At 40.9% G+C, this 16948-nt stretch overlaps 1 protein-coding gene across 1 annotated transcript; it reads right to left on the reverse strand.

The window, feature by feature from the left end:
* Positions 1-34: 34 nt before the first annotated feature.
* thsd4 (thrombospondin type 1 domain containing 4) lies at positions 35-16564 on the reverse strand (the record flags this gene model as incomplete). The annotated part of the gene is made up of 17 exons (XM_079555571.1): positions 35-1081; positions 1216-1360; positions 1432-1611; positions 1700-1873; positions 2087-2260; positions 2517-2721; positions 2832-2961; positions 3027-3224; positions 3406-3493; positions 3582-3757; positions 4229-4433; positions 13207-13343; positions 14012-14114; positions 14470-14875; positions 15226-15545; positions 16377-16446; positions 16518-16564. 17 exons carry the CDS (start codon positions 16562-16564, stop codon positions 939-941), a joined length of 2901 nt encoding a protein of 966 aa, XP_079411697.1. The 3' UTR covers positions 35-938.
* Positions 16565-16948: the final 384 nt, after the last annotated feature.

The following is a 16948-nucleotide window of genomic DNA, read 5'->3' on the forward strand; positions in this document are numbered from 1 at the left end:
GGCCATATTACTGCCTTTTTGTTGTTTGTTTTTTGGAAGATGACAATAATAATTTTGATTAAAGTAGCATTACGGTCCAGTGAGGTTGGCTTGTGTTATGTCCAAGCACCAGAAACATATCAGAAATTTTGACAGAGTGCTACTGATGAAAATTGGCATCTCTGCCCTCTACATGCACACGTTCCTGGCTATATCCTAACTTGCAAGCTGCCAAACTATATAGTGCTAACTACACTAGGCCTAACCTGCACAGGATGTACACAAAGTCTGCAAGCAAGTAAGCAAGCTAAGACAACTATACCTTTAGTTTACAGAAAGTCAATATGACTTTCCTAAATGCATCAATAAAAGTAGAAAGAGGTAAAACACTGGTACTCCTTTCCAATTTTAGCTTATCTTCGGTCAGTGATTACTCACTTGACAAACAGAAATGCTAAAAAACAAAATATTTGAACATCTAAGATCATGAAATTCAGTGACAGAAGATGCTGTGCCAATGATTGATGTTTTTAGCCTGGATAACCATATGACTTCCTCATTGTATTCTATACATCGATAGCCCCCCATGTTCTAATTCTTACTGCCCAAACAAGCAAACTTGAAGACCCCGAGCATAGAGTTTCAACTCCCTCCTTTTTTGCAACACAACATATCCCAGTGCTTTCTTCTGTTTTAAATTACTTGGGCATGTCTTAAAATCAAAGCAACTGGCAGCTTTAAAAGATGTTCCAGCTCAGCTCGTAGTGGAGAGTATGAACATTCCTTCTCTGATTGGTGCACTACACCTTTTACTGTGTGCGTTTGACACACCTTGGAAATGTCCCAAGTTAAGCCACGTGTTTGCAGACAAGCCACTGTCCATAATAGGCAACCCAATCTGGAGTGCCTGCAGTGCTTTTGTAAGATTTGTCCAATACATAGGCCAAGGTTAGGGCATGCTAGCTGCGGCCCCTGTGATTTGATTGTCTGTGGGACACTCTTGAACAAGAAGCACAGCATGAAGTCTTGTAGTAATCGTACACACAAAGGCGAGCCTGGACCACCACGTTGCAGTTGAAATACTTGTCTCTGCATTTGTCATCTGCAATTAAACACACACACACGCACATAATATATATACAAAATGTTTTTTTCAGTTTAAACAATTAAAAATATATATTTTGGCCTCAACCATCCTTGGCCATATTGATATAATCATCTGAACATGTTGCTGACCTGTGTGAGGTGTGCAGGGCTCAGGGCTACAGTCCTCTTTTGCCTTTGGTTTTAACTGTTCATCACATTTGTCAGTGGACTTCATGTCATCAGATAAACAGCGGACTTCACGCACCCTGAAACCTCCCTCACACGTTTTTGAACACTGAAATGAGTTGACATTTTTGTTGACTGATGTTAACACAATTAATAATGGGACAATAGAGTGTAACTCACTGAACTCCAGTCAGTGTGGTACCACTTTGCTCCACAAGCTTTAGGCGTACAGCTCTGCTGGCTCAAAGGTCGCTCAAGAGAGGAGCATTCATATGGAGGTATGAGAGTGAATTCTTCATCAGACTTCATCAGGCACACTACTGACCTCTGCTGGGCGCCTGTGCCACACTCTACAGAGCACTGCACATAAAAAAGGCAAAATGCAAAGCTGTTCAGACAGTCCTCTCCTGCACACTGCTTTATGATAGTCATGAGACTGTCCTTTTACCTGACTCCAGGGGCCAGTGAACCATTCGAAGCTCTTCTCACAAGGTCCATTGTTGCAGACCTGAGAATCTGTGGGCCGTTCACTGCCACAGGCCTCCAGAGGAAGGCTGCTGATATGGTTTGACAGGCAGAGCACTCCCCTGGTACGCACTCCCATCCCACATTCAGCTGAGCACTGTAAAGAAGCAGAAAATACTAAAATACTATCCTGTAATCGGCAACACACAGCAATCAAATGCGCACAATTTTTGTTTTTGTACTACTATTTTACTATTTAATTTTCACAAATAATACATCTGATGTCTTGTTCTGTAGAGCCACTGCTTTTGATAAAACCCTTCAGCAGTATGTAAAGTGAAAATGGCCAATTGTTTTTTGTAGACCTTACCCGATTCCCCCACTCCGTGTAGAACCAGCTCTTGGCACATGCACCCATGTCACAGTTTTCTATATGGACAGGCCGCAGGTGCATGTTACACTCTTTATCAGGTACAAAGTCTCCCTCATTGCTAACGCAGCGCACTTCCCTGGATCTCTGTCCCAGCCCACAGGGAACAGAGCACTGGTGGGATACAGAACAGAGGATTCAATCATCACTGCAGCAACAGGTTTTTCAGCCTTGTAAATGTGGATACGAAGAGACACACATGTCCAATACGTTTGTCGTGTTGACTTTGATTTTTAAAGGCCAATGAAACACTGACAGACGACATTTATTCAATAACCCCTTGTCAAATTAAACCCTTTTATTTGCTACTATGGGGGTTGTAAACAAACAGATTAAGCCTTCAAATGTGTTACAGAGCTATTTGACTCACAGCAGACCACTCTGAGCGTATCTGCCACTCACTGCAGATCTTCATCTGGCAGGTGCTGGTTGTTTCTGGGCGCTCCAGGTGTCCACAGCGACTCGTGTGCACATTGAGAGTGCGATTGGCATACACTTGCCGACACAGGATTTGCCGTTGCTGCATGCCAAGGCCACAGGTCTTGCTGCACTCTGACCATTCGCCGATATCCCAACTAAACAAGATAAAATCAACAGATTTTATGTGGCATTGATAAAAAATCCTCCATCTTTTAACTTATTTTTTTTAAATCTGAGGAAATACTTATATTAAATAGTTTATTACAATGCTGGGCATGGCTGCAAGTTGCAAGGCTCTTCTTGTGGACTAGGCTTGTTGCTGCTATCACACAAAGCCTCCGATACTTGAAGGTTGTTTTGTCGATGAACACACTGATAGACAGAGTATCTAAAACCTGACAAACACAGATACTTAAGTTAATGAATGGCACATTTCTTTGTCTGTCACTGTCAAAATGACCTTTTCCACATGAGGCGCTGCACTCTGTAGAGCCAGCCATTTTCCAGCTGTGCTCCCTGTCCCGTCTTGGGGGGAGAACAGCCGGTACCTGGTTGTCAGGGAGACGTGGCGAGTACCTCCCCCCTTCTGCAGTGTTAACATTCGGTTGGAAAACATTGTTATGGTGGCTGGATCCACTCTCTCTGCTCAAATCATTGCCTGTAAAGAAAAGACAGAATTGTAACAGGAAATGAATGGCAGCAAGATTTTTAATTACACAGGAGTGAGACTGACATGAGGGGAGGGACACGCAGAGATAGATTCGCCTCCCCCAGCTCATTGTTCATGTGTGATTGAAAGACCATACATACAACTGTTCGGTTAGAAGATGAAAACTCACCTTCTTGTTTGTTAGACTGATGCTCGGTTTTCGCTGAGGGTAAAATGTATTCATAATGAACTCCAGGGTTGGGCTGCTGAAATATCATCTGAAATAACATTCATAGCCTTAGCATTGATGCACAAAGCAGTCTTATGGTCAACCCACCACAAAAATGAGAATAAGCAAATCCTTACGTAAACATCTAAAACCTCATTGGTGGGACCGTCCGCAACAAAGGACTCTCCTGCGGTGCTGCTGATTTCATTGGGTCGGCGATAAGTAAACATGGTTCCACCTCCTTCATACTTTCCAGGTCGGTCAATAGCCCAATTTCCATTTATTATGGATCGTCCTGATCGGTTCCTGAGAGCTGGAAACAAATCAGGGCTAACTATTTCTTTTCTTACATCTACAAATCAAGTACTGCTTATGGGGGATTTTCAAGGGGATTGATTTACTGTTCTTAAAGTGGTTTCACTGTGGAACTTTTAATGCTAGACCAAAGGGAAACATTTTTAGATATTTTCCATGGTTTCATGAATTATACACACGAAGCTATTAAAGAGCCAATAGAAATGTAACATTAGACGAGCTGGTGAAAGAGTGTTTGAACCACTAAAAGCAAATGTAGAATCCACCGCGGATTAAATGTAATTAAATACTGACAGGAACAAAACCAAGAAAATGTTGCTCTGTGGTGAAATGTTATAATCTTAGAAAGTCAAAGCGAGTATAAAATCAAACGCTTTAATATTCTGAACTGTCATTGAAAGGCCTATGTTTTTAGCACATTAATCCTGTTTAAATAGCGTACCCTAGTATGAACATGGTGTTTGCTTACCAAGGTAGTTACGACTCTTTGCCATCTCTGTGATGTTGATCTTGGTGGCTCCGACAGGGATTTCAACAATTTTGTGGTAGCCGATCTTTGACAGGCTATGTTTGAACACTCCAGAGAACAGTCTACAAGTGGTGTTATCACCTCCGCAGATTCCACATTTGTCCAGGGACTTTCCAGATCCAAGATACTCATCACAGCCGGGGCTCTAAAGGGAAAAAAATGGATGAATTTACAATGTACTTGCACAATCAGTGTTCACCAAATAACCGTAAACCGTGTCAAACTAATTGTCAAAAAAACAGAGAGGGGAGTAATTAATGGCAGAGACAAACTTGTTAAAAATAGAAGGGTTCAAATCAGCAGCTCATAAATTGAATCATACCAGCAGTAAAAGTAAGTTGCGGACCAAACAGGTGTTGTAGTAGCAGACTAAATACACACAACTATGGGAGGGCTGTAGTCAGTGTCATGAATCATTTGAAAGGCAGAGACACACATGGAGTAAGGGTATTTAAGTTAGAGTTGATCAAAAGTACGAGGGTATCAGTATAGTTAAAAGCTGTACAATATTTCATAACTCAGTGGAAAAGGGAAGAAAACAAAAATAGGCACTAAGCACAGTTGACCCTTGCTTAACGTTTGATGGGTTCATATACACTTACAAAAGACCAACAAAAAAAAGATGCTGCCTCACTCCCCAGAGGAAACATGGCCTCCCACACAACTGAATCATGAAATCAAACTGCCAAATGTTGCTGCGGCCACAACCAAAAAACAAAACAAAAGAGAATGCTCTTTTTACCCCAAACATGAGCCTGTCCAGGACAAGAATCTAATTCAAAACAAGTGTCAAAATGGATCAAGTGATTTACAGTGTAACTAGTTCATGAGTCCCCAAGACAGTCTGTCACATAAAACATATTAGATAGGATGACAGAAAGTGGTACTTTAAAACATTTATGAAAAAACATTTCGTCTCTAGTGTTTGTAAGATAAGATAAGATAAGCCTTTATTGATCTCACAAAGGAGAAACCCTTGTAGGTGTCATTCCTCCTCACAGCAGGTCATGATGTACAGCTGCTTAAATTTTACTGATGGCACTAGTTATAACTTCGTGCTATTTTTAACGTGTTTTGAGCAAGCCATTTTATTATTGTATTTGTGATGGTTTATTACAGGTAAGAATTTGTACTGTAAAATAAAATAATAAAATAGAAACCACTCAGTTTATACAGTTTACAGTCTGCTAGTATCATGCATTTAAACCCGTATTACATTACAAACCAGTGCTTCAAGTTTGTTGTCATTTTTATGGAGGCTACAGACCATTTTCAAATCATCATCAGACACATTGGACTATAAAACACACAGACTGTAAAATACAGTAGTTCACATATTTTCACCCAATAGAGACATTGAGGAGTGTCACCAAGCAGCCGAGTTGTTAAAGAAATGTAGGACTTAAGTGAAGAGGCCTGACAGTAAAAAGAAGCCTGATTCGCATCGCAGGTTGTTCTCACAGTCCGGGTCAAAGGGCATGCTTCATAAAAGGCCCAAGCTTGTAAAAATCAGAAATAGCTGTGAACATTATTTTAACCATTAAACACTACAAGGTTTCATTTGACATCACTGCTGAAGCTATAGACAGTGTGCATTAATAACATACTAACAAATAAACTCTCCTTAGCTTGGAATCAAAATCTTCAGTATCTATTGGTGCAAAAGGTGCAGTTCTTGGTTCCTTATTCGCAAATGTTATAAAAGTAAAGGATATGCAGGATATATTCTGCCTTTTCGCAGATTTTTGTTTGATGAGCAACAATTCCTTTCTAAATTGTAGATGTTTGGTGAGATTAGAAATGTCCAAATTGGTGCAATTATTCATTAACTTACATAAAAAACTAAAGGCAGAGACAGGTTCAAACAGCATCCTGAACACACTTAAACACATCCCTATAACCCCTGGACAGGCTGAATTGTCAGCTCCAAAAAATAGGTGGATCATTTTATCATGCAAATGACAGTTGTGGATAAAATCAACTGTTCAAGCTTAATCACAGCCTAATGTAGATGCACTTTGGTGACAGTCCAGCATCATAAAGCTGATCATATTATCAGAAGTGCATACGTCTCAATTAATTCAACCACCAAATGTATGTACCACACAATGAACAGAATAATTTAGATAAACCTATCAATAATCTCCAAAGGCATCCAGGTTTCTGTGAGACCAAAGACAGTTGTCCTACCTGTGTCCACAGCTTCCCCTGCACACGAAGGTGGAGACAGGCAAGCAGCAGCAGAGCCAACCCTGACAGCATTCTCTCATGTGGACTCACAAATATTAGACCAGTCAGTCTGGCTTCTGCCAGGGACTATAGCTGATTCCAACTGCCTCCTCCACGTCTTCGTAGTTTGGAGAATGCCAAAAAACTCTTTGAGTACAAAGCTGATCTGTACAAGCCCCCCTTGTAAACTGAGCAGGGGGAGGTGCAGCGGGAGAGCGGGGAAAGGGGCTTTTTTAGTGGAGGCAGAGAGAGGAGCAATGAAGAGCTGGGAAAGAAAGCAGGCAGAGAGCTACCGCTGACAGTAAACTCAAAGTCAGGGAGGACGTGCTGGGAAATATTTTATAGGACATTTAGACAACTTCAGTGGAAAGAAAAAGTCTCCAATCACGGCGATTGGTTTAAATGAATGGTCAATACTGATGACTTCCTCCTAAACTTCACTCAAGGACAGTGGGTTACGACTTGCCATTCTCATGTTAGACAATAGTTACATGAAGGAATGTGGTGCATTATGATATGTCATTTGACAATATGATGAATGTTGGTTCAAAAATGATAAAGTATGGAAAAATAAACTCTGTGCAAGAGCGACCAATCAATGATACCTTACAAGTGATTAGTTCAGCTGTTACATTAAATATCTTCCAAATATATATAGTAATATAGTAAAACGACTCTTTTATCCACTGCATGCTACTCTCATAGTAAGTAGCCTAGTATGCCTGCATGGTCTAGTGTCTTGATGTAGTACACAGTTACACAAAACAAAGATTGTTCCTAAAATGAACAGATTATTGGTTTACACAATTGCCCAGATTTTACAAGTTGCAAACTTGCAATGTTTTCAACACTTTGAGCTCAACTCCTCTAGTAAAATTAACAGCTTCTGGGAGGCCCGGGAGTTCAGATTTATGTGTGCCCTCAAAAGTACAACAAGTTATGTAGCTTTACACATGCCAAATATTCAGTGTAATAATGTTGGCACTATGCTCACTAAATCACACTGTAAAGCTTTTTTACAGATGAAGCAAAGCGAGGAAACTCCAGTATGTGAACAGACTGTACACCTGCAACTGGCATGGCTTAATCAGGATCTCTGACAACCAACACACCGGATACAGAGACGCTTAGACTTCAGAAACAATGTCACGGGCACTAAAGGCTCATTCATACTTCACAAGATGTAAGAACTTTGTTCTTCTTTGCACTGCAAGAACAAAATGAAGTCACTTCTCATGGTGCAATAACAAAGTTCTTATGTCTTATGAAGTATGAGTGAGCCTTAATTCCGTTTCTTCTTTTTTAAGGACTTATGTTGTCACTACTGTAACGACATTCATTCAAGGCTCTTGATAATCATTGTCTGATAAGAACAAATCTCCTGAAGTATAGCACCCAGAGGTTGACAGGGGCAGACTGACTATCCCAAACACCGCAGGGCCTTTGTCTGCCAAAACAAGCGGGTCATTTCTGCTGTTACTTTGACTTCAGGCGCCTGATTCTCAAGACTCCAACCCACACACGTCAGAGTCATGCTCTCCAGCAGGTGGGCTCGGCTCCACTGTACAATGTTAAGATCTGCCAGACACATTCTTACAATAGCTCTCTTTTACTTGGACATTTTGTCGACACCTTTCAATACATTGTAAGTCATTAGCAGATGCTTGCTTTAAAATGAATGGTCACAGTTATTTATCTGTCAGAGGAAAACATCATTTTCAAAATACTCCCCATCTTGGTTTAATTTGGAGTTCAATTCTGTTTGATTCATCAATGAAGAGGAGGATAAAGTTGGATGAGATAGTATGAATTTGGTGCATCTGGTATACATATTAGACAGCAAGGCCAGGCATGTAGGTCCCCTGACTGTAATGTATTTAAGTAAAGGAGGTATGAACGCTGCAGCGGAGGAGGGGGAAATGTATAAAGCAGGTGCATTAACAATCCAAGCCAGGAAGTGCAAGGTGTGGCTGAGTTTCTCTCTGAAACTGCAACTAATCCTAACTAATTAACTAAACAAATCCTTCAAGTCTGACCATATCTCACAAAACGAGCCTGGAGCATTTATAAAGTATTTGACAGGTTTCCTTTTCCCCCCTTCAAACTATTGTAGTACTTTACGGTGGTTATGTACAAATCAAAGTTGAAATTTTCATGTTCAATACATAAGTCCCATAGGAAGAAGAAAATATGTCATATGCCAAAGATAGAACTGGGGCTCACTCATGGCCCATTGGTACAGGATGATATATGGCGTCATATCCAGTGCCCATTTTCTATGAGATAGTATAAAATAATGATAACAAAAACAGTCAAACCAAGTAAAACTATGGAACAATTTAAGTAAAAATACTGTTCTGGTAAATTGCTAGTCTAACGCTCACAAAGTTATAGTCACAGAGATGGTCCATTGCAATGAGAGAAACAGCTCTGGGTGAAAACCATCAAACAGGAGCTGTGTGATATTCCAAACAACCTGACGAAGCGTAAAATGTCCTTAAACTGTCTTGTCAAAAGATAGCCACCCAGCGAGCAGCCACTGTCCACAGGCGTCTGTCGGAGAAAGACCAGTGTGACCACCACACGCTAAAAATATAACGCTACATGTGCGTCTTCTCCTCATAAATCTGTCCAGAACTCCTCTGCCCACCCAAACACACCTCCTTCACAAGTTAGGCAAGCTGATCAATTACTACCAAGCTGTCAGTCCTTCAACCTCCACGTCAGTAAGAGAGAGTAACACAGAGAGAAAGAGGTGGTGAAGCCTTGTGTGACACTGCTCGAACATAGAGCAAGAATGGAACCAAACACAGCATAATTATGTCATGCATATTTTATACAGCAAAAGGTTATCTCAATTTGGCCTTAATTTGAGCCATCAAATTCAAGTGTTTAACCCTGAAAATAAGAAAAAAATAAATATTGTATCACTCTCAAAATTAGACCAAAAAATGCTAATCAAGCAGTTTTAAATGTTGCACTCTGGACAGAATTATTGAAATCAAATCAAGTTTAAATTGACGTATTTTGACCAAATTCCACACATTTCTGGATTACTTTTTGCAGTGTAAAGACTGGACAACTGAGAGCCTACACTAACATACGCCATACAATATAAACAGAGTGTATTTACACACAGTTGAAACATAAATTAAACATCTCTAGAGCAAAATCTAATTTGCAATGATGATCAGCAGAAGCAGGGTAGTTTATTCATGGTTTCAAAACATTTATTTTAACCTTTTTCCAAATGTATGTGTTGAATCTCTTGGGACCAAGGTACGTCGTTTTTATCTTAGCAACATGCATCATTGAGTTTCAGTGCGGATCAGCTTGGTCCATTGAGATGCAAGAGGCTTAACTTAAACTAAGACATCAATCTGTCTTCTCCTTTCCGTGCTTTTGAATACACAACATGACTTACCACTCATTTGTTTTTAAAAGAGCCCAACAGGGACTCATACTTCAGACTCTCTCACAGGGGCAGGTGCCCGAACAAATGTCATTAACTGAAATAATGCTTCAACTCCAGAAGTGCTGCTCTTCCACTGAACCTGACCTCAAACATCCCTGTGTAAGAAATTCCAAAGACTTTGGCATTACATTTGACGGCACATTTTTTAAATGGCAGAATAGGGTCCTTTTGGTTTCCTTTTTTATACAGGTGATTAATTTTTACTGACATTCATACATTTTCAAACAAATCTATAAACTCTACAACAAATGAAATTGAAATACATAAAAGTGCATGTTGTATAATGAATCCTCATTTTGAGACTTTCAGCTTTCTATTTTCTTATTGTTAGAATCTAATACAAAATCCCAAGGTTCTCAAATCCATCAAAATGCAATCAGTAACAGAAAAGAATTTGCACTAAAATCTCAAACTTGCTGTGACAGAGACATGATTGAGGTATCTCCACTAGTGCATGTGCCAAGAAGACTATATATCAAAGCACTCATCCCCTTTTTAACAAGTCTGCCAGTCCACCACAGCAGGGAATGCATAAAACAGATGCAGCTGTCATGAAGGGAAGCCATGAGGAGTGGTTTGAATGCTGTTTGATGAGCGTGCATCTGTGACAGGCTCGAGACCGCCTGTGACCTCTACACTGCAATGCACATGGCACAAGACAAAGCCCAGAATTTAAACTGAAACTAAGGGCAGCAAGATTAAGTCGAAATCACGGTTTGAGTGGTCCCGACCATTAAATCACGAAAACAATCTGCAAAGTGGACAAACAACAAAATACATGGGGTCTTCACATGTACAAACCTCTGTACATCTGTAGTTTTGACCTCTACAAACATGTTCTGAAATGCAGGTGATTCTTGTCTTAGTTTAGCAGTTCATATTTTAGTCTTCTCGCAAACGTTCAGTGTTCTGGACATGTTACAAATAGTGACTTGTATTGACGGACAAACTTGTTTACATTAATAGATCCTTTTCGTAGTCTCTTTGGGGCTGTTAATGGGATGATTGGGGGGTCTTTCACCTCCCCCTGGTGTCTCTGTCCAGAAAACCACAATTGCAACTTCCCTGCCTCTGGGTCGGTGCCACCAATACACACTGATGGAACCACGAAGAAGAAGCTAACAGGCTAACGGGCAAGGCTAACTGTGGGCTAGCACCACTTATTTACAGCCAAGTTTGAGCGAAAAATGATCTCCATTGTGTAACTGGATGTACAATATCCCTCTCTCCCTTTGTCTTTTCTGTCAGCCTAGTATTTACTCTCATGGACAATTAGTGAGTAATAAAAACACAACATGCTAACACCTGCAGTGGCGCTTATGGCCTATAGGGGGAATGAGTTACTTAGTACTGCTTTAAGGCTGCACAATATATCACAAAAAAAAATCTTATCACAATATTGGGTGATGCAATATCCACATCGCAAGAAGCCACATTATATCGTATGATCACTTAAGTCTTCATCTGACTGAGATTGACACACTATTTGGAAACAGCCAAAAACAAACAATGAACATAACTTAAAACTGGGTGAAAGTTCAGTTTAGATTAAACATTTCCTAATTTAGCTACATTTTACCCTTGTTTTGATCCTGATTTTGTGTTCTTTGATGACATCTGCCAGCTGAAAAACTTGCGATTTGTGTTTAATTTGAATGGAACATGTCATGTTGAAATGGTTTGGTAAAATATCTAAATAATATCGCAATATTGAACCGGCGTATCGGATATCGCAAGTTACTTCAATATCGTGCAGCCCTAATTACCATTAAGTTTGACCAAATGTTAAATCCCAGCATTTGATCCAGTCCCCAGCTCAGGTACATAGAAAAGTGTCAGGAATGGCATCCAGTGTAAAACAGATGCCAAATAATATAGAAACAGTGCAATAGCAGATTGATGATCTGCTGTGGTAAACCCATGAGGAAAGGCAAGAGAAAATATTACAACTTAAGCTCTCATTGTTGGTTTCCTGTATTTCATCATCAACTCCATGGGAAGCCTGTAGCAGTAGCAGCACAAACCTACTGCAGGGTGTAAAACAGCCCCAGTCTACATAGATTCTACCCTTAGTAAGGCCCAGCACCACCTGCAGAGAACTGTGTGGTCAGTGATCGCCCTTTAAAAATACACACACCCTTCTCGAATGCACTTCCTCAGTATAAAAGAGAGATGGTGCTGCTGAATGGAATTCCAACTATAAGAAGGGGATCTTTCTTTCTCTGCGCCTTTGACGTGACTGACCACATTCAAGGCCGTTTAACGCTTTGCAGTTGGTTTTCAATGCGTTGTTCACCTTAGCAAGAGCTATTCAACATTTCTCCCGAGTGGAATTTGAGGTTCAACATTTACAGCCTGAATGAGTGGTTGAACAAAAAGGTCAAATGACTAAAAACAATATAAAAACGGAATAGGAAACTAATATGAATAGGTAATAACTTGGGGCAGATGAATTGGCTAATGTAGAGCAGTATAATGCATGTAGTGGTAAAAGTAGAAATTTGAGATGAAGGTTTGACCGGCGCTGGAGACAAAAGGTCAAATGGACAGGCCTAAGTTGTTATTCATAAAGCAGTAAGGTGTCACAGCAGAACAAGGCAGACCACACAAACAGCAGCTCTGTGGTAGAGTGAGAGCTTAAACACCACCCAAGGACCACTGAATGTTTATAGCATCAATAACCTACTAATAAGCATTATTTTTAGGAGCTAACTGAAATGAAGAATGTACGGTAAACACAGCAGTTCATAAGGGAAATGTATTCTAGTCAGCCTGTGCAGTGAGGAACAGGCGCTGACCTGTCCCTCTGTTAGAATAATTAGAGAGAAATTATTATACGGCACAGCTCTCACCTGAATCATTTAGGTTCTTGGTGGAATTCCAGGTGCATCTGTGACAACTTTACGACTACGAAATGAGAATCAGCATGCAGCGCAGCAGCTGTTGTAGCTTTTTTGTAATGTTTACTTTTCATGTGGGCGTGTAAATAGGTTTACATCTCTCTCCATCACCTGATTCTTCTCCTACTTTAGTTTATATCCTTGCTGTGCCTACCGAAGTGATTCACATTAATTCCAGGCTATTTCAACCCATGATTTCAAGCTAAAGTAAGTGGTTCAAGGCATTCACTGCAGTATTTCTATTCTGTGCTGCCCTCACCTGGTCTTAGCCAATACAGCATGCAACTTGATAAAGTAAGTGTCCATGGACTTACCACACACTTTCCTGCCACACACAGAATAGAATCGTTCTGTCCACATGGCGTTCCATCAGTCACTGCTTCCGACAATCGTACATAGAACCTGAAGCCAATGGCGCGACAATTGAGCTCACACTGCTTATCGACAGGCACTGTTGGCAGAGAAGGGGGGATCACTTATTAACTAACACGTGGACAACAAACTGGGATTATGACAAGCCTTGTGACTGTAATTAGATTCAAGATTTATTTTTATAACGGTTTACAGTGATTTGTTTTTAGATGATTTCAGATGCATTAACACTTTAGAAAATGAACTGCTAAAGTACTGCAAGAATAACATGCATTTAAGAATCTGTTTGTAGAGGTCTAAATTACAGAGTTAACAGCTTTGCTCGTGTTACTTTCTGTGTCCGGAGAATATTATTTGCTATTACCTATTTTTCAGCACTAGTAGCAATCCATCATGAGTTCTTATTCCTTTCCATAAAGTGTTTTTATCACATGAGAACAAGCACAAAAAAGACATGTACAGTTAAATGATCCTTGTTTTATGTCTGTTGAGTTGCACATTCTCAACAGGATATTACAGTAGCGACTGTTCTTACCATTAGCAACCAGAGACAAACGACTTTACATATTGTGTTTTGATTGTTGCCAAGGTGAGTATGCATGAAAGGACACAGTGCACCTTTGTCTTTCTTTCATTTTAGTCAAAGGTTTGATAGCTAGGCTCTTTTGAGAATCATTATGCCTACACGGAGCATTCAAAAAGAACAGTCTTGCAATTGTACCAGGGTCATCTGAGGCAGAATAGTACCTTCATTAAAAGGCTCCCACTCGTACAGTCTGCCCATGAAAGGCTTGTTGTTGTGAGATGAACACTGGGCAGCTCTGAAACCTCTGCTGGATGGAGGACAGGCCTAAAACAAAACATATAGTTTCCATAAAGTCATTACCACTTAATATAGGCGCAGTCTGTTACATCCGGCTGGGGCTAGTCTGTCAGTGTAAACTGTGCATCTCTAACAGCCTACCATACAGTCATTGTCTAAACAAGGTAAGTCTGCTTTACATCAAGCGAGTAGACATGAGTGTATGGACGTTCTGGCAACAATCACGAGAACTATTGCAGTTAGTTTTATAATATGACCATATATAAAGGGATAGTTAAAACAGGTGAACAACTATTTGTATAGGGTTACTGAGGGCATGCTTAGTTTTGTTTTAAAGTAGAGAGAATGACACATTAAGGTTGAAAAGAAAAAGGTTGCATACACGACTGGTGCAGATTTTGTAGCGAACATGCTCTCCATTGCAGGAAGACGCATGTAAAGGTTCATACGGCCTCTCTGGATGTTGATTTCCCGGTTGTGTTCCCTGCTGGTTCTCTGCCTGAGAGCCTGGACCCACTCCCCCCGGCTGGTACAGTGGGGCCCACACTTGGTTATTTGTAGGCACTGAGTGGATTGAGGGCCTGCTGTACTGCTGTGGATGGGTGGGGATGCTCATGGGTTGTGCCCGATGGTCACTGTGTCTTCCCGAGCCTTGATGTTGTACGTTTCCATCAGGAGAGCGTCTCGGTCTGTGGGTGCGGCGCCTGTCATGGCCTCGATCAGTCTGTGAGGTAGAAGCTGAGGGTGCTCTTCCATAGCCATACCTGCCTGGGATAATGTGGCTACCCCTTAAAAACAATTATCCAGAAAATGAGGGGGGTTAATAACCATAATACCCATAACATATAAAAGTAGCAGAGATTATGAAAAATACTTGGTCGTTAGACTCTTTTTATTTTATTTCAGTGCTATAGAAGATGCTATAAAACTGGCGTGCTTGAGTTTGGAAAATGGATCAAGCCATGAATTAGCCTGTCCAACCTTTATGAGCGAAATAAAGATGGGACAGAAGGATTCTATACCTTCTGGGAGACTTTAAAAGGAGATTTTTCATCGTGCATTATCAATAATAATGCTATAAAAAAGATCAGGCTCAGATCAAACACAATGCTTTTCTTACATAATGTAAACAATGTACCTGTTTGCTCCTGGTTGAGTCACTCTGTGCTTCCTTGGCTCCACTTGGGAGCTGCCATTGAAGGATCTTATATTGTCACGGTGCAAAGGTACTGAAGGTCTCAGGGCTGATATGACATGGCCTGGCTGCTGCACTCTAGTTCTGCTGGAGGGATATTCACTGGGCGATGGGTTTCTACGCAGACAGGGCCTGCTTTGCTCCTGGACTCCTCTGGCACAGGTCCGGGAGCAGCTAGACCATGCCCCCCAGGCTCCCCAAGATCCCTGAACTTGTACATGCTCTGCTCTGGTCTCTTGGTGAGGCCCTAGCCTATGGGGGACCTATATGGACAGAAACCATTAGTGGCACAGTGCCCCAAGAAGCTGTGAGCCGCCATGCCAAGAGAATCACATAGACTGAAGTATAATGGATATGCAAAGATCAGTCTTTTACTGTATTTAAGATTCAAGTCAGTGAACCTCAACTCATTTGCATGCCCCCTTACCCCATCCTACTGTTCATGCTAATAAAGCTCGATTTGACTGATTAGTGATTTTCTGTGACTTGGCAAACCCTTATTGGCTACCTGCATTTCTCTGTTGACTCTGCCCCTGAGCGGTGCTGCCAGAGACATATTAGCTGCAATCACTGCTCTCTCTGTTTCAGGAACTTGCCATGCGGACACTGCCAAGCGTGCTTTATCCATGGAGCAGCGTGGAAATCTCGCTCTTTAAGGACCACTTTGTCTCCATTCACAGCAAAGTCTCTAGACAAACACATGCTGTAGTAACGGCTCAGCTGCCTGTGACTTTTACTGGATGGAGGGAGAATACAGACACAGTAGGCAGACTTGGCACAACTGTCTTCCCCTGTCAATCAGCATGTGCAGTTATTCAGAGACCTCTCCAATGCCCTCAAGCCAGCCTCATCCTTTGTAATGCAATGCCACTGTCAGTTACAGGGTCAGTCACAGGTCAAAGCAGAAGCCCATAGTAAGCCGCACTAATGTTCCAGACTTAAGCTTTAATGTGGTCTCCCAAGATGTGGTCTCCTAATATTGAATTGCTAATGGTGCCACGAGAGATCCTAAGTGGCATTATAATTACATACATTTGTTGATGACTTCTCGCACATAAAACAGTAGGTCTATTACAGTATGCTTTGATCCTTACCTTTCTGTGGTCTGTAGCATGCTGACAGTTTAGTACATCTGAATGAAGCACTAGCAAAATAACAGACACTCTACAAACAGAGATAGGTCATCAAATAAACAAACCAAAAACATTTTACCAGGTTATGAGGGCCATACTTACCTGACAAAGGCGTCGTGCCTTGCTCCGGCATAACTACATTCAGACATCTAAAGGGTAAAAAACATCAAAAAGAAAAAAGGGGGAGAGATAATCCTTGAGTGCATATCAACAGTTCATAATTGCCTGATTCTACAGTTAAGTGTGTTCATGTCACAATGAGGTAGGATCCAAATCCTTGAATCACACAGTATTTTTATTAGGAAGGAAAAGTTCTCAAATGAATTTAATCCTCTTAGACAACAGTTCCATACAATATAGAATAAATCCAAATAAATAAATAAGAGCCTGCCTGACACCATCTCAACCAAACCCTGCAGTGTTATCTGAAACCCATCAGTAAAATAATCGTTGCCGTTATTGGTCCTACCTGTTAAAAAAAAAGTGGCTGTAGAAGTTTACTACTTCAACTCCACTTTCGCATTCAACACAGC

The sequence above is a fragment of the Gobius niger genome (assembly GCF_951799975.1).
Source record: "Gobius niger genome assembly, chromosome: 4".
Taxonomy (NCBI): Eukaryota; Metazoa; Chordata; class Actinopteri; order Gobiiformes; family Gobiidae; genus Gobius; species Gobius niger.